Source organism: Nyctereutes procyonoides, unplaced genomic scaffold, assembly GCF_905146905.1.
Source record: "Nyctereutes procyonoides isolate TBG_1078 unplaced genomic scaffold, NYPRO_anot_genome, whole genome shotgun sequence".
In the NCBI taxonomy this organism is placed as follows: domain Eukaryota; kingdom Metazoa; phylum Chordata; class Mammalia; order Carnivora; family Canidae; genus Nyctereutes; species Nyctereutes procyonoides.
In genome coordinates, this window is record NW_026575126.1 from 15,331,018 (window position 1) to 15,358,567 (window position 27,550).

The 27,550-nt window shown below is 34.9% G+C and overlaps 1 protein-coding gene across 2 annotated transcripts in view; it reads right to left on the minus strand.

Annotated features, from left to right (window-relative positions):
* Nucleotides 1-27,550, minus strand: part of ZNHIT6 (zinc finger HIT-type containing 6) — a 59,532-nt gene that overhangs the window by 23,374 nt on the left and 8,608 nt on the right. For both annotated transcript variants that reach the window (XM_055341354.1, XM_055341353.1), the window contains exons 5-7: nucleotides 24,431-24,534; nucleotides 2,846-2,914; nucleotides 1,190-1,270 (exon numbers count right to left, since the gene is read on the minus strand). In XM_055341354.1, coding sequence (XP_055197329.1) covers nucleotides 1,190-1,270; nucleotides 2,846-2,914; nucleotides 24,431-24,534 — 254 coding nt within the window. The remainder of the gene's footprint in view (nucleotides 1-1,189; nucleotides 1,271-2,845; nucleotides 2,915-24,430; nucleotides 24,535-27,550) is intronic.

Here is a 27,550-nt window from a genome sequence, read left to right on the forward strand (position 1 = left end):
ATTTATCTTTAAAAAGTGTATTCAATTTAGTGACACTTTGTCTTCTTGCCAAACATATGACCAATGATAACAACTGAATTATCAGTAATAAGGAAAGAAATTCAACCACTATATGTGTCAAAGACACTGCTTGATATGGGACACGGATTTGGTTCAGTCTGGGTTCAACCTTTATTATAAGCAGAAGATGAGATTTAACTAGAATTGAATCGGACATTTTAGAATCCACCCAGTCTAACACTGAAACATTAGGTTACACTGGAACCAAACCAGGCATTCATATTCCAAGTAGGTACCATCTGGTGAAAACAAAGTCAAGTGGGTTCCTGCTCAGGAAAACTAATTCACATTCTAATAATAGTTTCTCTTTTTAAATGCTGCCTACTGTGTGCTAGGCCCTGTACTAGGAACTTTATATGTGCTTTTTTTTTTTTTTAAAGCTTCAAACCACCTTATCTAGTGGATATTAACATTCTCATTTTACCGATAAAAAATTAAGGTCCAGAAGTTAAGTAACTTACTCCTCATCACATAGCTAAAAAGGGACAGAGTGAGCTATTCTAGCCCAGATACTCATAACTGGATCTTTCTACTATGCTACATTAACCATTTTTGTCAATACTATATTTCTGGACAGGAGGCAGAGTGTATCTTAATTAGTTTTATGAAGACTTGGCTGAAACAGAATTTCCTGTCTTTAACAGTTACTTGGAAACTCTTAATTTTTAGAGTTTTTTATTCCATTTTAAAGAAGTTTAAGAGTTAACAGTGCAGAGTCTGACTACTGACTGCCTGGATTTAAATCCCAGCTTCCCTGCTTATTTGCTATAAGAAGTCATTTAACCACTTTAAGGCTTAGTTTCCCCATATACAAAATGGGTATGACAGCAGTAATCTATCTTAAGGGGTTACTGTGAGGAATTAATTAATACATATTTATCATCTGCTTTAATGAATGTCTAGAAAACAGTAAGTACTAAGTGTTATGTACTGTTTTTATTACTATCCAAAAGCATCATCCATGACTGACAAAACCTTGAGTCAACACCAAGGAAATGGCACAGAAAGTAAACTGCATTGACATAATCACAGTCTAATAAAGTCCTAACTTAACATAATGAATATGCACATAACCAGTACATCAACATTTTTAATAATTTCAGAAAATTATAAGATTTTTGAGACATACCTTTGACGAATTACAGGATCAGACTTTTCAGGATCAATATAAGGCCTTAGGATTTCATTAATAGTTTTATCATCTGGTACTCTTTCCAACAACAAAAAACCAAAACAATAACATATTATTATTTATTTTCTACTAAAGGTGTTAACTTGGAATTACTAAATCTTGTGGCTTTTTGTTTAAATGACTGAACACAGACCTTTTATTTTACTCTTGGCAAAACATAACATCTTTTAAAGCAAAAATTACTTAGGAAAAAAGCTCAAAAAGACTTCTTGGACACACTTAAAAAGTCCTAAAAAGCAATATTTTGAGAAGCTCCCTATAAATCAATTATAAAAATATGAAGCCTCTTTTAACACACACCTGTGCTCACAGATGAGGAGAAAGAATGCAGGATGAAATATATTTGAAAGCTGCAGAAATATAAAATCTGAAAAAAGATTGAAAATGATGCTAATTTCAGCGCATGTTCAGTTTATTCATTCTAAATCATAAGACTGGTTAAAAAATTGATTCTACTTTCCCTGGAAACAAAGTATTTCAGGCTTTTCAACTTTCTGGTAAATATGCAAACTGTTTTGAACTACAGATCTGTAAAAGCAAAATTAAGACACTGCTCTGAATGAGTAAATTTCTTCAATCATTTATACATATTCATATCTGCTATTGTGCTATATTCCCCCATCTATAAAATTTAAGTCCTTTCCCCTGATTTTAGTCTGGTATACAACTTCAAATAATAAAGTTCGTCACTTCACTAAAATCCCCATGACAATTATAAAGAGAGGAAGCTTATGCAAAATGTGAATATACGGTCAGTCTATTACTTAAAAAGCAACTGTAAAATTTTCCCAAGCCAAGGAACCAAATAGTACATAACCATTAAAATTTTTAAAGAATACTTAAAAATGTGCAAATATGAAAAAAGGATAAAAAGCTGTTTATAGAAATTAATTTCAATTTTGAGTATACACATATACACGCCCAAGATAATCTTTGCATAGAATTTTGGGTCATTTTTCATTTCCTCTATTAACACTCAACCCTAACAAAAAGAAAGTTTTTAACCCTCTCAAGTCTCTCTGCATCTTTCTCCTGCTCTGTCTGCTCTGTCTGGAGAAATAAACACCATCATGACTTCTGTGCTAATCATTTCCCTTAGAGTTTTACACCTCTGCAAGTATTCCTAAAAAGTGTACCATCTTATATTTACAAACAGAATCACACTCTAGGCATTCTTCCTTAACTTGTTTTTCTCATTCAACATTTGAGATCATGTTGATGTATGTAGCTGTAGTTCATTCAATAATGTTGAGCACTTAATTGTATTAAGATAACAACTTAGTTATCCATTCTACTGACATACATTTACCGATACCACATTTAAGTTAATAGGGTTATTTTAAATACAAAAACACAGTAAGAACAAAGAAGCTCTTTTTTTTAAAATTTTTATTTATTTATGATAGTCACAGAGAGAGAGAGAGAGAGAGGCAGAGACACAGGCAGAGGGAGAAGCAGGCTCCATGCACTGGGAGCCCGACGTGGGATTCGATCCTGGGTCTCCAGGATCGCGCCCTGGGCCAAAGGCAGGCGCTAAACCGCTGCGCCACCCAGGGATCCCCAAAGAAGCTCTTAATAGTGGTTATACTATACCTTTTTTCTATGTACACAGCTTGACTCTGAGGAAACTGGAGCTTCACATGCCAACAAAACTGTTGTTTCCTAAATTAGAAGATAATCTTATGAGGACCAAGTTAGATAATAAAAGTCTGAGCACAAATTGAACCTCCTGAATTTTAATTTTCAGATAACTATTCAAAAAGTATTCTCAGAATTTAATGTATCTTTTCTACTATTTTCTTTTTTCTAGGATTTTAGAGGCTGTTGTTTTCTAAACAAATATACTTGTAAGGATTTTTAAGAGGAAAACAAAATTAAGTGCAGCAGTTCTAAATCACAAGGACTTTATATTCCTGAATTAGAAGGCAATGTCTCACAGTTCAGGGGTTTTTGAGATCAATGTGCTACTACTCGAAGTTTACAAATAAATTTGCTTATGACTAAAAACAATGAGCTGATGTCTTTGCCTAACTAGTCTGGAAATTAGGTGAATGAAGTGTTGTCTGGTTGTGACCAGCTGGCTGCAGATACACTTCTGAGCCATGAGTACGTGCATTCAGTAGCAAAACAGTAGACAAGTTGGTTGCTAAGTGGAACGCACTCTAAGCTAGAGTCCCTTTGCTTTCAGGTCTAAACTTTGGTTTGATACAGGGTCAACAGTAATAATTCACTAAATGGCTAATTTTAGCTTAATGACCATATGTTCTATTTAGCATACCTGAATTTGGTGATACTATATACCATTCCTTTAAAAAATGGTATGCTCGAAATATTGAATCCAACATAGAAATTTAAATGTTTTCACCATATGATGGTTTTACATGTTTTCCTTACTTAGAAGAAATTTCTAACAATCCACTGGCAAGTTAATGGCCAAAAGCACATCCAAGCAGATGACCAGCTCACTATAAATCTACCCCTTAGTAGTATGGCTCCAAAATCTCAACTAATTTTCTTTAAATACAATCTAGTACAGTAGCTCTCACCAAACATTCACACAAGATTTAGTCAAATTTTTGTTAGAATAACCATAAAAGCAAGTAGAAATCCTTCTGTTAGGGTAAGTTATCATAGATCTGCTTATAGAAGTTTTCTTTCATAACAAGGCAGTTTTTGGCTTTAGCTAGAAAAAAATATGCTTGATTATGCTTATGTTGAAAGTACCACTTACCATATAAGAAACAATCATGTTTAGTATTTGTTTTTTTCGATAGACAAAGCCACAAGCACACTTTACTAATTTAAAGACCAGATGTTTAAAATCTCAGAGAAAAAAACCTTTAAAAAAAATCTGAAAGCAAATATAACAGTTCCTGGTTTTAAATAAATAATTCTTCCAAAACAAAAACTCTGCAATGTACATTATCTGTGAAATAGGCAGAGCACCACATCATCAAGTTTAGAGATTCCACGTTTTGTTTTTCTAAGCATTTTATTTATTTATTCATTTGAGACAGAGAGAGAGAGAGAGAGAGAGAGAGAGAGAGAGCGCGCACACACACAAGAGCGTGCATGTGTGGTGTGGAGGAGCTGAAGAGGAAGGAAGGAAGAGGGAGGAGGCAAAGAGTCTCAAGCACACTCCGTGCTGAGTGGAGTGTGGAGCCCAACACAGGGCAGCTTGATCTTACGACCCTAAGGATCATGACCTGAGCAGAAACCAAGAGTAGGACCTTCAAACAACTGAGTCACCAGGCACCCAATTCCACATTTCTTAGTAAGAAATAAACTGATTTTTAAATCTTAATGTATAATATGGTTTTTAACTATATTTGTATTTTCTGTGTTAAATTACAGGGGAGAAAAAAGATTATGAACTCATCATCCTATGGAATTATAAATCATATTCAATTATTCCAATCATTGCTTAAGTAATTTCAAGAACCATTTTTCTTTCTTAACATTCAGTAGACCCTAAATATCTTCAAAAAGTACTAAACATCCCAAAAACAAAGGAAGAAAAGCCCTTGGAAATAATTTTATTTGCTACAGTTAACTAGCTGTGGTTGTAGGGAAGTCATTCACTACTGTTTTATTATATAAAACATAATTGCTAAATTATGATTATTATAAAAACCTTTCTACATTTGGTCTCAGTTCAAACATGAACAAATTTGAAATGTACATTTACTTAAAAAAATGTGATCTTGCAATACTTCAAAACCAATAAAGAGTATAAACAACACTCAAGATTTAAGAAACTTGCACTCTGCAATATTTATTTGAAATACATTTTTCTTCTAAGAAATAGAAGGCTATTGATATGGTTGATAATTCTTTCTATTGTTCTTTGATTGAATTCCCTTCTCATCTATCATCAGAGGTAGCTCATTTCCTATGTTGGGTATGTATTCTCGCCATCCATGGTTTTATGTTTTATATTTTATGGATATATACACAGCTATAAACAATATAGTATTTTGTGTAATATTAACACTTACTTCAAAGTTATCATACTCTAAATATCCTATGCCTTGCTTTTCATTTACATTATGCTTTAGATTTATCATACAGATTAGTTCATTAATTTAAACCATCATACAGAATTTCACTTTGTGAAAAATGCCAAAACCTATTTATCCATTCTCTACTGATAGACATTATGACTGTTTCCAATTCTTTATCATTTGTTCTTCCATATTAAATTACAGTAAAGAAAAAATAAAAGACTATCTCTACGAATGGGTCTATCATTTAACTCTACTGGTACACAAAATTAAAAGTTAACTTCACTGAAAAACTGCCTGTACTTTTTAACTCTAATGGTAGCGTAAAAAGCATGGGCAAACAGTAATTCAGAATAGAAGACTTAAGTGAAAGAATGGACATAGAGAAGTTGAAGGGCACTGTATATTGAATTCCCAAAATGGCTGAGTTAATTTATCTCTGAAGTTGTTGCCAATTCTTTAGAGTTGGCAACTGATGCAGTTGCCATGGGCAATCAAATCTAAGTCTCAAATAATTAAGATTTTTTAAATTAAACTTTTTTAAAAATTTTTTTTATTTTTTATTTATTTATGATAGTCACACAGTGAGAGAGAGAGAGGCAGAGAGAGAAGCAGGTTCCATGCACCGGGAGCCTGACGTGGGATTCGATCCCGGGTCTCCAGGATCGCGCCCTGGGCCAAAGGCAAGCGCCAAACCGCTGCGCCACCCAGGGATCCCTAAACTTTTAAATTTAATTCCAGCGTAGTTAACATGCAGTGTTCTATCAGTGCTTATCATGATAAGCACTATCATCTATTTCACCTCCCTCCACTTCCCTCCCGGTAACTATCAGTTTGTTCTTCAAAGAATTAAGTTTGTTTCCCACTTTTCATAATTATATATCGTGATACATGCCCCAATTACACACACACACACACACACACACACACCTTTTTGTATTTTGGACTATTTTAATTTTATTTATTTTAAAGATTTTATTAATTCATGAGAGACACAGGCAGAGGGAGAAGCAGGCTCCATGCAGAGAGCCCGATGTGGGACTCGATTCCGGGACTCCAGGATCACACCCTGGGCTATAGGCAGGCTCTAAACCGCTGAGCCACCCAAGGATCCCCTTGGACTATTTTATAAAGACAGATTCTAAGGAGTAGAATTATTGGGCTAGGACAAATTTTCTTAAACTATGCAGTGCTGACATTCTGGATCACATACTTCTTTGTTATGGCAGGCAGGACAGGAGGGAGGCAAGGGAGACATTTTCTCGTATAGGATGTTTAGCAGCATCCCTCGAGATGCCACTAGCAACACCCACTCCTCCAGTTGGGACAACAAAAGATGCTCTCAATTATTGCAAATGTCTTCTGGGAGGCAAAATCACCACTGAATGAGAACTGGGACAGGGGTTAAAACATTTACTATTACTCCTACTATATTAAGACTATTGTTCCCTAAATTAAACAAAATGCCTTCAACTATAATAATGTCACTGTGTCCTTGCCATAATTACCAATGTTGTCACAAATGGAAATACTGTACCCAGATATCCTAGGTAACTTAGGCATCTCAAGGCAGTATGGTTAGAGTTTGATAATACCAGCTCACTTATAACCAAACAAAAGTAAGTAGAAATATTTTCACCTATCAGATTTACAAAAATGATGTTAAAATTAGAAATACTAGGCAATTGTGGTGAAATGGACACTTTCCATTGCTGAGAGGAATATAAATCGGTGTACGCATCTGGCAGTTCAACTTCATAACAGCTATAAATATTAATAATGCAAGAAATATATATATTTTTGCCTCAACAGTTTTATTCCCAGGAATTTATTTCAAGGAAACAATTGGACAAGTAATGACATGTGCTCATGTCCACTGTGACATTCTTTATAACAGAAAAAAATAAAAAATAATCTAAATGGATATCATCAGAGAACTGATTAAATACATTAGAGCAGATCCAGATAGTGAATGAAAAGTTGAGGCAGAACTATATGGGCTGGGAAAGAAAAATGTACGTGCTAAATGAAGGCATTTATGTTGAAAATATATCCACGCGTGTGTTTACAAGCTGAAGGATGTGCCCCAAACTCTTAACTATAGTTATTTCTTGCCATTATGAAAGGACTTCTTACTTTATATATCTCTATTAAATCTCTGACATAATGATTTCTCTTTTATATAAACAGCAAAGTCAAAAAAAATTTTTTAAGATTTTATTTATTTATTCATGAGACATAGAGACACAGGCAGAGGGAGAAGCAGGTTCCCTGTGGGAGAGCCTAATGTAGGACTTGAACCCAGGACCCCGGGATCATGACCTGAGCCTAAGGCAGATGCTCAACCACTGAGCCACCCAGGTGTCCCAAAAATGTTTTCATTGGAAAACACAGGATGGTAGTCCTAGAAAGGACAGGATTAATTTTAACATTCTTTTTAAACCTAAAAATATTTATTATTGGAAGTGTTCTTTTAAGAGCTTTCCTTTTTTATCTCAGAAATTATTACCCAACCAGAACTAGGGTTACTTATCTAATCATTTTTACAGCTTCAAAGCTATCTTCCTCAAGAAATATGCCACAGCTAAGAGTTACATATGATGGCTGAATTCTAAGAACTAAGATTTCTAATATAAAATTTAAATGAGCTTGAATATTTTTATTTCTAAAAAAAAAAATCACCAACTTTTATTTCACTCTCTCACTGACTAACCAATACTCACTCAAAGAACACTCCTAAGGGCCCAGTAGCCATTAAGGATGTGAACAAAGGGGATGAGCCCAAGGCAGGCTTCTGTTTAGGCTGTAAAATCCTGGGCACTGTGTTTCCTTTCCATATGGCTATGAGAGGAGGAGTATAGTTTCCACATGAAAGAACCTTGTTCTTCATGTACACTGTACAAAGGAAGAATACTCATTGTATTGTAAGGACCAGAGGTATAAGACAGGGCAAAAGTTAAGTGGACTGTGCTTAAATCTTACTCTCAACAATTTCTAACTTGATGTGATTTGTATCTGTGATTCAGATTTCTCACAGTAAAATGGGGGATAACAATAGTATTTATACCATAGGGTTAAATGAGTAAATGTATCTCAAGGGCTCAGAATATATAAAAAATGTTAATTACTGTTATTGCCATTATAATAATTCTACATTCAATTCAATACTTTGAATTATGAAGCTTAAAAACAGAAATGAACTTAAAACAATATTCACAGTCTTTAAGAATATTTTGCCATGAGTTCCTAACCAAAGTGCGCTTACACTGAATTTAGTGTTTAGTGTCTAGAAATGAAACTGGACATCTGGATTCATACTAGATTGTAAAAAAGACCTGAATGTTCTGTTAAACATTATAGATTTTATTCTGTGGTTAATGCACCAACAGCAAAGGTTTTTTTAAAAAAGAATGAAATGAAGGGCTTAGTGGCAGACTCAAATCACCCTACTATTTATTTAACTCTCCTAGTAAATATTCAAGACATTAACTTTTCAGCTTTTGTTTATAGTTATTAAGGGAAATATCTCTCACTACTTTTGAGAAGCACAATGACATATCATGTCAGTTCAAATGTGCCTAAAATTGTTACTTCTAATTTTTAAATACAGGTGATTCCATGGGAGTAAGCTAAAGCTAGAATTTCCACATGTCTACTCTTTAGAATACTTACTACACCACTAATTAAATTAGTAAAGTCTACAGGCTATCAAACCTGCCAGCAGGTCCTTTTACCAGAGAGCACTAGCAAGCAGCAATAGTAGTAATAGTTTATTAAGTGCTTTTAATATGTCAGACATTGTTCTAAATGTTTACACGTATTAATTCATTTAATTCTTCTAGCCCTAAGATGAATGACATTATTTCATTTTACAAATGAGAACCCTAAGAGGAAAGTTCATTTCAAGGTCATTATTCAGCTGGAAAGTGACAGAAGTGAAATTTTAATCCAGGCAGTACAGTAATTCCAGAGTCTATGCTCTAATCGTCTATACTATTATGAATTTACTAGAACTGCAACTTCAATAACAAACCGTGTATTTTTATGTACTATTAATTTAAATGTACCTCATTCATATTTTATATATTTGCCTTCATATTTTGAAATCATTTATAAGAGTTATAGTTTAATTGCCTCCTTTGTAATCTCTTATTACCACCAACTTTCTTCCTAATCCATAGCCATACTTTGATGAATGGAACCCATTCCCTATCTCTAGGGACATGCACTTATGCATTGGCTTAAGAAAATCACTATCCTAGATTTTCCTCGACACAATGGCTCAGGACGGGGCAGATGACCTAAGAGGTCCAATCGTGGTGAATTTCAGGTTTTCTGTTCAGTGATGCTCAGAGAGAAGCACTCTTGGGTATTTACTGCAACTCAAACTATTACCGGGGGCATCCTATGACCATGAGGATTCAGCTGACACTGATATAATGGAGATATAATGGAGAATCAGCAATAAACTAGATCACTGATGATGTAATTGAGTCATTTTATCTATTAACTCTGAAGTCCATCCTACCTCAGGACATTCAGTTATGACAGCCAATAATATGCCCTTTTACAGCTCAAACTGGTTTGAATCGGGTATTCTATTTCAAGCAACATCAAGCATCCTGATATAAGAAATTAAAGTTTTCTTCTTTCTAGATTTCATCTTTTATTATGAAGCAGTAGAAAAGGAAGATAGCCTATAAATTGCTAACTCTTATGAAATTTGGAAGCAGTATATAACACCTGAAGGAATTTCAGGAAAAAACCATTTTCTTCCACCATCAGTTATAAAACCTTATTTTAATTTAAAGCAGAAAGAAAATCTACCAAATTTTGAAATCCTTCAAGGAAAAAACAAATGTATAAAATATCTACATAATCCTTCACTCACAGGCATTTTATCTTTGAAAATACATTTCAAGAGCAAATTTTAAAGTCCCAAGAATAAATATAACCATTCCTCATAAAAAATAATCCATCTATTTTATTACGATTGGTACCATAATAAGTGTTTTTGGAAGAGTGAATACAAAAGGATCTGTGTAGTTACTTAGCATGGATTAAAATTACTGGAATCGGGGAGAATGAAAACCATAATTTTATGTGTCTCACATCATTATGAAAATACTTTGAAAAGTTCCAGTTATATATTACATTTTACTCTTTCAAAAATTAGTTTCACCACTACACAATAATAATAGGAAACAGGTTAAGTATGTGGTACTGGCTTTAGTAGACAGTATATTAAGAAAATGGATATAGCAGGTGAAGACTGAAATAAAAAAGTACATTTTGCTTCAAACAACTGATAAATACTTGAGCACTTAATAAAGCAGTTCTCAACCGGGAATTGTACCAACCTGGGCGGTGGGGACATTTAGAAATGGCTGGGCAGTTTCTGACTGTTCCAAGACTGGGAAGCACTTTAGGCATTTTAGTGGGCAGAGACCAAAAATGCTAACCTTCCTGTAATGCATGGGAAAGTCCCACACAACAATAAAACTGTCCTGTTCAAAATGCCAATAGAGCCCCTAGTAAGAAACACACCGGAATGCAGAAAGGAGATATATACACTCTCCTTTCTGCATATATATATATATATATACACACACACACACACACACACACGTAATATAAATACACACATCTATATGCATACCAAAAATGAATGCCAGCACTAAATGCAGCATGTGTTTCATATTAACTGTGGAGAAAATATATAAGAACTGTGGTAAAAAGAAATAATGGAGAAGATGAGCTATCCTGTGTATTTTCACAGATGGCTAGAAAATAATGGATGAGGAAAACATTCTAGGCTTAAGTATGGTGACCAGCCCGTGTATACTCGGTTGAATACATGAGGAAATCAGGTGGGGACAGACTATGAAAACCCATATTTAGTGTGGATCCCCCATACTAACAGGAACATTTTCTGCTCAAAGTATGACTGTCTAAACTCTCTGGTATGGCATATAAGGTCCTGCAAAGCGCAGGCCCAGTGAGGCTCTCTCCAACCTCATCTCTTACCACTTACCAACTCCCAACCTAACTTCTAGACACATCAAACTACATACACTGTCTTAAATTTACTACTTTATCCTTTTGCAACTGATACCCTCATCACAAGACCATCCTTAAACCTAGAAACTCCTTGATTTTGAGCAAGTGACCATCACAGCAAAAACACATTTTGTAAAGACATATAAGACAGCAGTGTATCAAGTGACTGAAGTAAGGAGACACTGAGATAGGGAGGGCATGTAAAAGTTCCTCACTAGTCCAGGGTGACACAAGGTGGCCTGCACGGGAGAATATGTCTGATATATGCTGCAGAGAAAGAAGTGGAAAGAGATACATGCCAGAGGCATATCATGAAGTAGTAGACCTGGGGACGAGGGAAGGCTTTCCCTAACTGAACCAGGGTGGGGACCCCAAGATGACCAAGGGTGTTTTCTAGTTCCATGAATGCTGGCTAATTATTTTTATGGAGAAGTACAACCTCTGTGATGCCATATGTCACAGAAACGTCTCACTACTACCTACACGGCTCCTGTAAGGAAATGGCTATTTGGAGAACCAGTAAGTTTCTAGTCTTTCCCACTGTTTTTTCTAAGGTCCTGTTGTTCTGAAAATCTTCAACCAAACTAGATCACTGCAAAATCGACTTGTTCCCCCACCCCCATGACCACAGCTGTTAAACCTGTCATTTCATTTTCCTTTGCTCTTTTCTAAAGTCAGTCTGCAGTAAAGTACAAACCTATACTACTTACAGGTAATCACGCAAACAAAATACTGTGCTTTATGAAGTGTATCGCCATTCTTCATAAGGAAAGAAAAAAGGTGCTACTGACATTAATAAAGAGGTAGATGGGTCTATTATTATGATATAATTAGAATGCTGTGATTTTATCCAAAGGAAAAAAAGTAATTTTGCGAATCTGTAAAAGGTTACTTCTTTACAAGAGAGACATCTAGTGGCTAGCTTCTAAAAAAGGACGAGCTCAATTACTAATTCACACTGTTGTTAAAATAATGGACACACTTCTACCATCTTCATACTCTAAGAGAGACCCACAGATAGAAAAGAACCCTGAGCCAAAAGGAAGTTAAAACCTCAGTTCTAAGCTGACAGTCAGAGAGGAATGATAAAAAGGACTGGGTTGCTTAGAAGTTATGTGGAAACAAACTGCGGGAGAAAGAAAGGCCAAAAGTTGGGTCCCTTTCTGGGGATTGGGTGGTTAGTCCACACTAGAGTCCAAGCCTGGAGTTAAGCTAAAAATACTATTGGGGAAGGGATCTTTAGTCCAATTTTTTTTTTTTCCAGTTGACAAGTCAAAGTGCATTCTTGACCTCACTGTTGAATCCTCAGACCCAAATGCCAGGAAAATAAAACGAGGGGAGTTATGTGACCAAATGAGACTTGTTACTTATCCAGGCACAACCAAAACATCTCCGGGTTTGATACCTATGGCATCCTGTAGTAAAACACTAAAACAATACTGAAAAAGAGTGGCAATTGTGGAGAAAAATGTAGAATTATATATATATATTTCAAAAATTCTATTTACAACTCAAAATGTTTAATGGTCCTGCCCACATCTATCAATGCCTTTTAAAATTATTTTAACAAAGTCATTTATTTATTCTTAAAATAAGCATTACATGCAAATGATCTAAAATTGAAAAAGGTATAAAACAGGACATAATTCCCATCCCTGTCCCCTTCCACTCAACTGCCTTCCTTTAGGATAACCACTGTCAGCAGTTTATATAACTTTTTTCATTTAGTATTTCTGACAATCATTCCATATTAATACATTCAGACCTGCTCCATTCTTTTTCCATTGTAAAAGCATTCCATATTTTAAGTAGTTCTAAATGAATCTAAATTTAGATTCATGCTACTCTTTTGCTATTACAGACAACACTGCACTCAATATCCTTGTACATATTCCATTTTCCATTCATATAGTTTTATCTATTAAATAAATTTCGAGAAGTGGAATTGTTAGGTGAACAAGTCATTATCACATCTTCCTTACCTGTTTCTTTTCCACTACTGACCTTACCCTTGTACCAGGGCCAGTGCTGATTTTAAACAATTAGGATATTTTAGAAAAGATAATCTGAAAACCTTCTCAATAGCATACATTAAGAAATTCTGGGAAAAAAAAAAAATCCTTGAGAGGGGTGCCTGGGTGGCTCAATGGTTGAGCACCTGCCTTTGGCTCAGGTCAGGATACCAGGGTCTTGCCTCTCCCTTGCCTACTATGCCTCTCTCTGTGTGTCTCTCATGAACAAAAAAATAAAATCTTAAAAATTTATTAAAAAAGAAATCCTGGAGAAATAAACTAAACAGATTGAGCTCATCAGGAATAAGAGATATCTTCAGGAACCAAAAGAGAGCAGGAACTGAAGATCCTGGGAGAATGCTGAATGAAGCTACATCTGCTTGGAATCCTTTGCAAACCTTGGTACCAAGAGGCTGGGGTGACTGGAGACAAGATCTTGGGCCCACATAGGCTGTAGACATCAAACTGGGGATCACAACATAAAACCAGTGAAAAGTATAAGCCAGAAAAATCCTGCCCACTAGCAAAGGAAAACAATTAGAAAACTTGTGGACCTCAACTCAGGCTCTCGGGATAAACATAGAGAGGAGAAAGGGAAAAATCTCAATTGAGAATGCAAAGCTGCCGTTTCCTCAAATTATTTTGGGGTTCAAATTATTCCTACTACACAGTCTGAAAAACTTAAGACTAAGAAATTAAAGAGGATCATAAATTGGTGCCATGGAGTATCTTGGCATAAGCAAATGCACGCAAACTTCTATGTCACCTTGCATTCACAGATACATTTTAGGGAAAAAACAAAACAAAATAAGGAAACCAGCCACCATAATCAAAAGTCTGCAGAAACAGGAGACAGCAATAACTGACTTCCAAGAACTTCTGATACTGGAATTATTTACACAGATAATAAATGTTCAAATTATTAAACAAAGAGGAACTTAAATATGAGAAAAGAATACAGTTCTATCTAAAAGAGCAGATAGATTTGGGAAAGACAGAGAACTTCTAGAAATGAAAAACAAAACTGAAACAAAGAAATACTCAGTGTATGAGCTAAAGAGAAGATTAATTAGATACAGCTGAGGAGATAGTGACTTGGATGATGTAACTGAATAAATTACCTCAAATGTAGCAAAGACAAACAAAATATTAAAATAATGCCTTAGAACTTCCAGAACTACCATATTCTGAAAGCACAAATCCCAAGGAAGATAAATTTGAAAAATCAAAGACCCTTATATAGCAACTACAGAACTTCAAAGACAAAAGTGAATACCTGAAAAGCAAATGAATGAAAAAAAAAAAGACTATATAAAAGAGTGTTCTCAAAAGGTACAAATGTCCTATATAATAAATAAGTCACAATATATAAGGTACAGCATGGTAACTACAGTTAAAAATATTGTATTACTTATCTGAAAGTGGTTAAGACTGTAGACCTCCAAAGTTCTCATTACAGAAAAAAATTTCCCCTTCTTTCTTAACTATGTGAGGTGATGTATGTTAACTAGACCTGTGATAATCATTTCACAATATATATAAATAATGAATCATTATGTTGTACACTTGAAACTAATGTTATATATGTCAATTATACCTCAATTAAAAAATAATTTAAGGGGATCCTTGGGTGACTTAGCGGTTTAGCGCCTGCCTTTGGCCTAGGGCATGATCCTGGAGACCCGGGATCGAGTCCCACGTCGGGCTCCCTGCATGGAGCCTGCTTCTCCCTCTGCCTGTGTCTCTGTCTCTCTCTGTGTCTTTCATGAATAAATAAATAAAATCTTTAAAAAAAATAATTTAAAAAAGTGTTCCCAAAAGTGGTAAAAAAATAAGATAAGGGAATAAATAACTGAATGGAATACTGAAATAAAATGTCATGATATTTCATATTCAGCTAAACTGTCATTCAAAAGCAAGGCTAAGCTTATATGATTCCATATATGGAATTTTAAATAAGGCAAAACTCATCACCAAGGGAAAAATATACAACAGGGTGTTACTGGGGAAGAGAGGAGCAAATAAGGAAAGACCTTTCTGGGGTGATGGTAATATTCTATATATTCATAGGGACTATGTTATACAGATGTAGGCATACCTTGGAGATAATCATAGGTGCGGTTCCAGACCACTATAATGAAAGTAAATATTGCAACAAAGCCAGTGAAATTAATTTGTTAGTTTCCTAGTGCATAAAAAGTTATTTTTACACTATACTGTAGTCTGTTAAGTGTGCAATAGTATCACGCCTAAAAAAAATGTACAGGCAGCCCGGGTGGCTCAGCAGTTTAGCGCCGCCTTCGGCCCAGGGTGTGATCCTGGAGTCTTGGGATCGAGTCCCACATCAGGCTCCCTGTATGGAGCCTGCTTCTCCCTCTGCCTGTGTCTCTGCCTCTCTCTCTCTGTGTCTCTCATGAATAAATAGATAAAATCTTAAAAAAAAAAAAAAGATCTTTAAAAAATATGTACATACCTTAATTTAAAAATATTGCAAAAAAAATGCTAACCATCATCTGAGTTTTTAGTGAGTCATAATGTTTTTGCTAGGGGAAGGTCCTGCCTCAGTACTGAGGGCTGCTGACTGACAGGGTGGCAATTTTTAAAAATAAGATAACAATCAAGTTTGCTCCACCAACTGATTCTTTCACACATGATTTCTCTGTAGCATGTGATACTGTTTAATAGCACTTAACCCACAAACTTTCCTTCAAAATTGAGATCAGTCATCTCAAACCCTACCACTGCTTTATCAACTAAGTTTAGATAACATACTAAATCTTTTGTTGTCATTTCAACAGTCTTCCAGCATCCACACCAGGAGTAGATTCCATCTCAGGAAACCACTATTTTTGTTCATCCATAAGAAGCAGCTCCTCATCCGGTAAAGTTTTACTGAGATTGCAGCCCATTATCAATTACCAATTGTTCAGGCTCCGCTGCTACTTCTGGTTCTCTGCTTCCAGCACATCTGTAGTTACTTCCCCCACAAATGTCTTAAACCCCTCAACGTCCTCTATGAGGGCTGGAGTTACTTCTTCTAAAACATTCCTGTGAATGTTGATATTCTGACTTTCCCCATGAATCACAAATGTTCTTCATGGCATCTAGAATGGTGAATCCCTTTCCAGATTTTCAATGGACTCTACCCAAGTCCATCAGAGGAATCACTATTTTTGGTAGCTACAGACTTATGAAATGTATTAAATAGTAAGACCTGAAGGTCAAAATGACTCCCTGACCCCATGGGCTACAGAATGGATGTTGTGGTGAAAGGCATGAAAACAACATTCATCTACTGTCTAGCTCCATCAGCTCTTTTGTCCACTTGAACACTTAGAAGGTCACTGTAGGGGTTATTAATTGGCCTAATTGCAATATTGTTGTATTACAGGGAATAGGAGACCTGAAGAGAAGGAGAAAGATAGGGAATGGCCAGTTGGTGGAACAGTCAGAATCCACACTTTTATCAATTAAATTCACTATTTTATATGAGTGCCTTTCGTGGCACCCCAAAACAATTATAGCAATAACATCAAAGATCAATCATAAATTACTGTTAAGAAATATAATAATGAAAAAGTTTGAAATATTGCAACAATTACCAAAAGGTGACACAGAGACATGAAGCAAGCAAAAATGGCACCAAAAGATTTGCTTGATGTAAGGCTGCCACAAACCTCCAAATTGTGAAAAAAAGAGTATCTGCAAAGCACAATAAAATGAAGTGTGACAGAAAAAGGTATGCCTACATATGTATTTGTCAACAAGTGTACTTTTACGATTTGTGCATTTCATTGCATGAAAATTTTATACCAATAGGAAAAGCGAGCTTCCTATCTTTCAGAGAACTGTTTAAACTCGGTTTCTCCTTTCATTGAACATACTGATGTTATTTCATGATAATTCTACAGCTTAATTGTTTTTGTTTAATGGCTACCTAGAATTCCACCTTGCAAAGATACTATTAATTTAACTTGGTCCCATACTAATGAACACTTGAGGTTGTTGTCACTTTTTACACTACTAAAAAACAATGCTGGAATAGATATACTGTATCTCTGTAAACTGTATGAATACATTCATAGGCTAAATTACTTGAGTCTGCATATATAACATTTTGAGAAATATTACCAAATTGCCTTCTAAAATGACCACTAATGTCCATTTTCTTTTTTTGAATTTTATTTTTTTTAAATTATTTATTCATGAGAGACAGAGAGAGAGAGAGAGAGAGAGAGAGAGAGAGAGGCAGAGACACAGGCAGAGGGAGAAGCGGGCTCCATGCAGGGAGCCCAATGTGGGACTTGATCCTGGGTCTCCAGGATCATGACCTGGGCTGAAGGCAGATGCTCAACTGCTGAGCCACCGAGGCGTCCCACTAATGTCTATTTTCAACAACAGTGGAAGAGCAAATTGGCCTGGCTAACCCATACCTTCATCATATTAGATATTATCAATATATACTTATAGGCCCTGTATTATATATGTATATAACTTTCGATGACATATATACATGTATCTTTCCATGACCGCCACTCTCACCCTTTGCTCCTTTTCCTAATTAGGTGCTAGCCTTTTTTCTTATTAATGCATAAACATTTTTTGTCATACATGCTAAAGTTTTTTGTTTTTTGTTTTTTTTGGTCTGGTTAGTCTTTTGAGTTGACTAGGGTCTTTTCTTTACCATACAATTTTTTTAAATTTTATGTAAGTTCTTGTTTTCATTTATGGCTTTGGATGGGTATTTCTTCCTCTCTTCAAATTATGACACCGGTATTTTTTATTTCAAGTTTAGGATTTTGATCCACTTGAAGTTCTAGTGAAAAACTCAGCTTTTGGGGCACCTAGGTGGCTCTGTGGTTGAGCATCTGCCTTTGACTCAGGTCATGATCCCCAGGTCCTGGGATGGAGTCCTGAGCAGGCTCCATGCAGGGAGCCTGCTTCTCTCTCTGCCTAGGTCTCTGCCTCTCTTTCTGTGTCTCTCATGAATAAGTAAAATCTTTTTTTAAAAAAGCAACCCCCCCGCCCCAAAACCTCAGCTTTTCCCTGACAAATGGCAAGCTGACTCAACCCAACTTATTAATTATCCATATTAATTTGAAATGCTATCTTCATCACATGCTGGAGTACCAGTCTTACACCTGCTTTTTATAAGTTAAGCTACCTGTTGATTTCTATGTCTAGACCAAAAAATTTCACTAAAATTTCATAAATTTTAATGAGTCTAGCCTCATTAATCCTCTTTTTCAGGTTTTTCCCTGATGCTTCTTCTATGTTTATTCTTCAAAATGAACTTAAGTCATTTTATCATAAACTCTTTCCTTCTCAAAAAAAAATCTTTTTCTCAAATCAAAAGAAAACTAGTATTTTGATTAGGATCACATCAGATCATTCACTTAAGAAATGTCATTTCCATAATATTGAATCTCCTTAGAACAGGTACTTTTTTCCATTTGTTCCAATCTTTTAAGTTATTTGGCAGAATGTGGGTTTTCTTTATACAGATCTTTCATATTTCTTCCACAGTTTTTGATTAGCACTGGGTGAAAGTGAACATAAGTTATACATCCCACAAAGAGATAAGGTAAAGGAATTACCTCTGAAAGAGTCACTATTTTAAGGAAGTCATCTGGGATCTGCTCCAAAGTAAATAGGTAAACCTATTGGACACATTTCCTTATCAGGTTCCTCTATTTTTTGAGAGAGAATGTTAATCTTTCTTTGGCTCAACTTGTTTTTAATATAAGCATCCCTTAACTTTTCTTTGTTCATTAAAGTTACCCATTAGGACATTCCTACAAATTCACAGTCCTCTAAAATTCATCACTATTATACATTAAAAAAATTTTTTTAAAGATTTTATTTACTTATTCATGAGAGACACAGTGAGAGAAAGAGAGAGAGAGAGAGAGAGAGAGAGAGAGAGAGAGAGAGAGAGAGAGGGCAGAGACACAAAGGGAGAAGCAGGCTCCATACAGGGAGCCTGATGTGGGACCCGATCCCAGGTCTCTAGGATCATGCTCTGGGCTGAAGGTGGCGCTAAACCACTGAGCCACCCAGGCTGCCCCATTTAAAATTTTTTTATTTTATTTTTTATAAAGAAAGAACATGAGTGAAGGGGAGTGGGGGGAGGGGAGAAGAGAGAGAATCTTATGTAGGCTCCAGCCCAGCATGGACCCCAACACACAGCTCAATCTCATGACCTTGAGATAGTGACCTGAGCCAAAATCAGGAGTCACACACTTAACTGAGCAAGCCACCAGGTGTCTCACTATTAACTGCATTTTTGACCTCACAAAAAATTGTGTTATACCCAACTTTGACTATAAAATGAAAATTACACTTCCTATTCTTAGAAAAATTTACACATCACACAGTTTTACATATGAGATTTACTCGATTCACACCCATACCAGTCAAAACCTCCTGCCATGAAGGATGCCTGGATTTACAATGGACCTATGTTTCTAAAGTAGCTATTGCACCTGCTGTATAACCTACTGATAGTTCTACAGAGGTAACTCAGCCATAGCATTAGTCACACTTCACATGAGAGTATTTATATATATAGATGTTTTTAAGCTTTGTATTTTGAAATAATTTCAGATTTCACAGAAAAGTTACAAAAACAGCATAAAGAATTCTTCACTCTATTAAAAAATTACCATTGGAACACTTAATTTTAAACAAGTTCAATTTGGGTTTTTGACTATATTTTAGCTCAAGCTGCTTAAAAAAGCAAATGACCAATTTAATACCAAGGCAGTTATAACAATCATCTTAGTACAAAGGACCGAAATCTCATGTGAAGTTAGAAAATCCCCAAATACCTGAAATTGAAAGTTTTTTCATTAAACCTTTGCCAGCAAAACCTGCCTGAGCCCGTTCACAATCATTATTTACCCATTATAATGTACACATTTGCAGATTTCACTGCAGACATAGTATTGTTTGATTATATAATGCTGCTCCAGACCTCCTAAAGGTGAATACAGGAAATTTACCATATCTCCAAGGATTTCAGATAAGAGAAGCAGACCTTGAATTGTCATTGTATATTATTTACTAAGTGCCAGGTACTACTTTAGGTATAATTTCATTTAATCCTCTCAAATAGTAAATTTGAAATTGCCAAAGGTCACCTAGTATGTACTAAATGACAGAGGTAATATTCAAATTCAAATTTATCTGACTCAAAGCAGTAATCATTTTTGAAAGTAGGAAAAAAGTACTGAAAATGAGCCTTTTAGAAACAGAATGGTGGGGCATGGGAAGTGAAAATAATCGTTTGAAAAGATTTAGTATCCCTCTCTTCCCTCTTTTCAGCAATCATCTTAAATAACAAAATATCATCTAATTACACTAAATCATAAAATAACACTTAAAATCATTAAAACCTAGTCATTTTCATATGAATGGTTAAGAAAACATGAGTATCCTGAAGAAGGTACTTCAAAATTTTTTCCCCGCAAGTACAGAACCTTATATATTTATCTTGCTACTTATATATACCATCTTTTAGCAATCAAAATTTTTTGCAATCCTGATTTTACTATAAAATTCAAGACGTATGTTTTCTGCATTAATCTAAATCAATGATTCTCAAATAGGGGTGATTTTGCCTCTCCCTTCTGCCCCTACTCCAGGGAACATCTGATAATGTCTGGAGACATTTCTTGTTGCCATAAGAGAGATGGGTGGGTAGGGGTGTGTGTGTGTGTGTGTGTGTGTGTGTGTGTGTGTGTGTGTGTCTGCATGTGTACTAACATCTAGTGGGCAGAGGCAAGGGATGCTACTAAACATCCTAAAATGCTAATAACCCCCCCACAACAAAGAATTGTCTTGCTCAAAATGTCAAAAGAGCCAAGATGAGAAATCATGAACTAAATCACTGATGAAAATGCTGAACAAGAATGAACAAAATATTGGGACATACTAAACACATTTCCAAGCTGATTATCAATTAACCAGCAATATTCTCAATATTCAGTATGGCTTTCATCTAACTGAGAACTCACCTTAGTGCTTTATTAATCTAACATCTAAATATAGACATTTTAAATTCAGTTAGTAGCAAAACCATTTTCATTTAAAAGTAATAATGGGCAATTTAACAACAAACAAATGGAAAAATTTAGTTACATAGAACTTTGAATGAATTATTTTTTTCACTGAACTGACCCCTGAAATGCTCCTATGAATGAAAGATCTTACAGATTAGATTAAGTCAAACTTCACACTTTTAACTTTTAAGGTGTCACTCTGAAACATGTAGTCAAATATTACATACCTCAGTAGAAATTAAATAAAAAGCAAATTTTAAAAACTGTCATTTCAACCTTTCAAGTTACCATCTTTTTTTTATAGCATCATTTTTTTAAAGAAAAAACTATTAGTGAGATGTTTAAACAGGTATTCTCATATACTACAAATGGAAATGAAAACTGGTTTAGTCCCAGTTTATTATTACATCTCACACTTTGCAGATGAGGAAACTGAGGCAAAAACAAATTAGGTGGTTTAGCTTAGTATCACATAGCTAGGAAGAGGCTGATCATAAATTTGAACACAGGCATCCTGGCTCCAGTTTGTGCTCTTAAACTACTCCACCTTACTATCTCTATGTTGTAGAGAATTTTTTACAACTATTTAAAATGCATCAAAAATGACTGTAAGACCAAATTAAAGGATAAACAGGCTGGTGAAAAGATTCCCTATGTATGGAATAGAATAAGATGAGCTATAAACAGGCATATCTTACAAGAAAAAATTCAAGAGCTCATTCTTTCCAATAACGAGATACACAAAAGTTTAATTATATTCAATTAAAGGGTAAGTATAACTATAATAGGCACTCTCATACTTTTCTGATGAAGATATAATGTGGAACTTTTTGTGGAGGACAATTTGGAGTTTTTCTCAAAATTTTAAATGCATGTAGTCTCTGATCCAGTAATTCTACATTCTAGAGACTGTACAGAAAGTCATGTAAGCACACAAAAAATTTTATGGAAGAATTATTTAATGTGATGTTTATTATGACATTATTTCTAAAAATTAAAAACTAGAAATAGGCTAAATGTTCATGAATATGGGAATAATTAAATAAAGTATAGCAGGCATAGCTAGAATATACTACTTCAAAATAAGGCAGATTTGCATTAACAAGAAAAAAGTTCCTGGTTGCAAAAAAGTATTCTTTTATTCATAAAAAATTAGAAATATGTAACTTGAAAAAAGTCATGTAACTTTGTATATACTCTTAGGTATTTAATATTATGTTTTATTTTACTAATGGAAAAAAGAAGAAAACATCATTAGAAGCACACATGAAGGGCAGTCCAGGGTGGCTCAGCGGTTTAGCGCCGCCTTCGGCCCAGGGTGTGATCCTGGAGTCTTGGGATCGAGTCCCATGTCAGGCTCCCTGCATGGAGCCTGCTTCTCCCTCTGCCTGTGTCTGCCCCTTCTCCCTCTCAGAATAAATAAATAAAATCTTAAAAAAAAAAAAAAAAAAAGAAGCAAACATGCAGTGTTATCAGTGGTCATCTCTATATAATGGAATTACAGGTGCTATTTTTTCCTTTAAACTTTTTTATGATGAGGATATATTATTTTCACAGTTGCTATATACACTGATTTCTTCCTAACTCCAGTTAGTGGTTAGGTGAACTATTATATTAAAGGTCACAATTCTATACAATACTATTATTAGCTCCATTTTATGGATGTGAAAATAGCTAAGAAATGGACTCTAAAGCCTATTATGAACTATGCTGCTAATCTCCTCATGTGAAAACACTAAAAAATTATTAAAAAACCCAACTCCAAATAACTCTAAATTCATAAGCAAAAGGCATAATGCAAAGAGTCCAATTTGCTACTTCAGAGATCTCAGTGTTCCAAAATAACCAAGTATAAATTTGGGTTCTAAACCCAAGAAATATACTGTTTATTTTTGGAAAAAAAAACTTCCCATATACATTCATCTATCTAGAGACCCCAAAATTTTACATTTGAGGGTGTATACTTTCTAACACTAAGAACTAAGCTCTGATGACAATCAATGTGAATGGTTTCCTTCATAACACAGGAATATATTTTATATTTGAGAAGGCATAAACCGTTATCTTAAATGTCAAATAAATTATGTCTATTTTTAAATCTGTCAGTTTCAAAATGCACAATGGAATCATCTCATATATGATAAATGAAAAATTTTACTTTATTTCTGGAAGCTACCCAGGAAAAAGGAAAACCACTTTTACAAATATTTGTCATGAAACATAAAACAAATGGATAACACCACCTTCTAATATAACATTTTCTGAAAAGGTGGGAAGTTTATTAGAATAATAATAATTCTGATGGTTCTGCCTTTTCAGCTTATGAAATGATTAAAGTATCTTAGTTAATCTACTACAACCCTTACATCCTATAGATGAGGCCCAGAGAAAGTCATCTGCTCAAGGCCTTGCAGTTACTAAGAGGTTGAAGGATAACTCAGGATTTTTTACTCTAAATCAACAATCCTGACATTTGAAAAGTATCATCTAATCATTTAGTAGCCTACTTACAGTATTTTGGGATCCTGTTCTCTTCGGTACTAATGGAACCTTTCAGACCTAGTACTCACAGAAAGGAGCAGACTAATCTCTATTATCTGTACTCACAGATTTACTACAGAGTAAATGTTTTCCAAGCTTCCCTCTTTCTCAACACTGGTTTTCAAGTGAAATCTTATTGGAACCCCAAAGAAATTATTATAAAAGCCAAACTGCTCCAGTCAAAGCTGTAAGCTTTGAAATACTTCCATGGTTTCTTAGGTCTCAGATATACACATATATACACACTTACCAAATAAGCTGAAGCTTATTGAAGCTTACACATGACATAACATTGGTGTAAGTTTCTAAATGCTTATTTTCAATTTGTGCAATTATCCTGGCATAGACCAATATCAAAAAGTTCACACACTACATTGTGGGTAACAATGCTTTATAGCAAACCAAACCTTAACAATGCTTTATAGCAAACCAAACCAAAACCATGTTCTTGATCAAATCAGAATACCCAATATACTAAGAATGAAGTTAGAAACTTACTTCTTATCAAAAAATGTTGAATTTTCTTTCCTCTTGGTGAATCCATTAGGTAGAAGTTTTAAGTTAATACCTTGTTTTCTGGCACGATTTTTCATAAAGTACATCTAACAACCAAAAATAAGACAAATTAATTTTAAAATGGCTTACATTTCAGAAGTGAGTAAAACAATATTTGGAAATATAATAGTTAAGATTTATTGAGTACCTACATTTCACAAACTGTACTAAACAGCAATATTTCACTTAATCCTCACAATATTATCAGATAGATACTATTACTACACCCAATATAGGAATGAAAGTTAATGAGATGCCAACATTATGCAGCTATTTCTGAGACACAGCCTGTATTCAAACTCAGGTATGTCTAATTCTATAGCCTGTCTTTTTAACCATATGCTCTAAGCCAAAGGAGGATTTAATGGGATTTTTAAAAATATAGGACACTTGGCAATTCATAGGGGATACCTGTACAGTTCCTTTCCTTTTACTAAAGAGTTTATGCCATACTTAGCTGTATAAATGCCTGCTTTAATTATAAGACAGGTAGTTCACTCAGGGGAGGAACCACGGCATTACTTAGTACAAGGCCCAAATTAGAGTAGCCATTGTTGCCGACTATACAAAATGGGCTATGTGAATAATCTGATCTGTTTCTCCACTGACCATCTATCTGGGTTGGTTGAGATAAACTAGTCAACTCCAGACAGTAGTGAAGCAAGTAATATCATCAAGACTTCTTTGATCACTGAAATAGCAAAGTATAAATGCAAGGTTTTGGTTAAGTGAATGAGAGTCTAGAATTTTTGCAATGCAAAGAGTCAGACAATTATATCATAAGCCAAAGGAAAGGATGAGTACGTTATCACTTGTTAAGAAGGGAAATAATTTAAGAAATTACAACCAATTTTATAACTTATGGGATTTTGGTTTTAGTAATAGCAATGATTATAAGGACCAACCTTCCCACTGAAAACATCTAATAATGCCAGGTAGTAGGGGAAAAACATATATGTAATAAAATATATGTAAACATCACCTTAAAAGCATTGAAGAGCTGGAAGAAAAAAAAAAAAACCCAGGAAAATAGAGGCCAATCTTTAATGAGAAGTGAAAATTCGGAAAGGTAAGCAAAGCAATGAAGCCACTTTTGCAAATTCTGGCAAATATAGGCTTTCCCTTTCAGCAGCCATCTCAGCAACAAGGTCAGACTTAAGACCCTATAATCTTCTAGAAACCCCTCCTCAAATGAATCTCAGTCACGGAATATACCTAATAATAATAAGATAAGGGTGAATCAGAGATAAACCCTGCCCCCAGAGCATGTGAGGAAATTTATATTGGAACGACTGTAACAGAGGGGAAAAAGGAAAAACAATTCATTAGAAGTTGTGGCCATGGGTAGCCCAGGTGGCTCAGTGGTTTAAACGTGCCCACCTTCAGTCCAGGGCGTGATCCCCGAAACCCAGGATTAAGCCCCATGTTGGGCTCCCTGCATGGAGCCTGCTTCTCCCTCTGCCTGTGTCTCTGCCTCTCTCTCTCTCTCTCTCTCTCTGTCTCTATGAATAAATATAAAAAAAAAAGAAAAAAAAAAAAGAAGAAGCTGTGGCCATGGGCCAGTTCTTGCTGAGATTTAATATGATTTGCCTTGCTTGTACAGTCAAGGGAATCTTAAACTTTCAAGTTGGTTTAAGATAGGTCCAGATTGCAATATTCCCTGGCAGAGTAAAAGAAGGCCTGCATCCCACTCTTCAAAAAGTTCTCACAAATAATTTAAGAAAAAAAGTAGTACTCAATAAAAAATAAAAAAACATAAATAATACAAGAAAACAAATGCCAGTGAATAGGAACCAAAAGAGAAAAAAGAGGTAGCTGAGAATTCCCCATATATTCAAACACTAAAATGATCATACACAGGACAACTCTGCAAAATTTGAAAACCTAACAGCTTGAAAATATTTACAGTGAAGAGAAACTATAAAAACTAACTCAGTAAATTTTTCAAAAAACTAAATAAAACCAGGACATTTCCAGAACACATTACAGAGACAAAAAAGATTAAAAAAAAAAATCAGAGACGTTAAAGGATAGGTAAGATATGGGGAGAAGACTTAACTCAGAGTTAATGGTAGTTTTAGAAGAGAGAAGAAATAAGACAGGGGAATCTTTTAATAGAAATGGGCTGAAAATTTCCAAGAACTGATGGAAGATATGCCAGAGTCAACAAATCTAACAATTTTCAAGTTACTATGAATAAAAAGAAATTTGCATCTTCGTAGTATAGCACAAATGCAGAACACCAAAGATTTAAAAAAATGCAAAAATAGCAAAAAAATGTAGCCAGATTAAAAATGATTTCAAAGGCAACTGTTGCAGATGACTGCAACAACAATGGAAACTGTAAGATGCTGAAACTCAAATTCTAAACTCAAATTTCTAAATTGAGAAAAATCATTTCAGAGTGAAGAATGGCAAATAAATAGAAAAACAAAACAAAACAAAGAGACGGTGGCAACCAGCAAATCTTTTCTAAAGGAAATTGTAAAGGATGTGCTTGAAGCAGGAGAAAAGTAATCTCTCAATTGTAAGATTTATTAAGATGGTAATGGAATTAAGAGCAAAGAAAGTAGAGCCTTGGTGTCCATCGAAAGATGAATGGATAAAGAAGATGTGGTTTATGTATACAATGGAATATTACTCAGCCATTAGAAATGACAAATACCCACCATTTGCTTCAACGTGGATGGAACTGGAGGGTATTATGCTGAGTGAAGTAAGTCAGTCGGAGAAGGACAAACATTATATGTTCTCATTCATTTGGGGAATATAAATAATAGTGAAAGGGAATATAAGGGAAGGGAGAAGAAATGTGTGGGAAATATCAGAAAGGGAGACAGAACATAAAGACTCCTAACTCTGGGAAACGAACTAGAGGTGGTAGAAGGGGAGGGTGGGTGGGGGTGAATGGGTGACGGGCACTGAGGGGGGCACTTGACAGGATGAGCACTGGGTGTTATTCTGTATGTTGGCAAACTGAACACCAATAAAAAATAAATTTATTAAAAAAAAAAAGAAAGTAGAAATATAAACTCAAAGGGCACCTGGGTGGCTCAGTTGGTT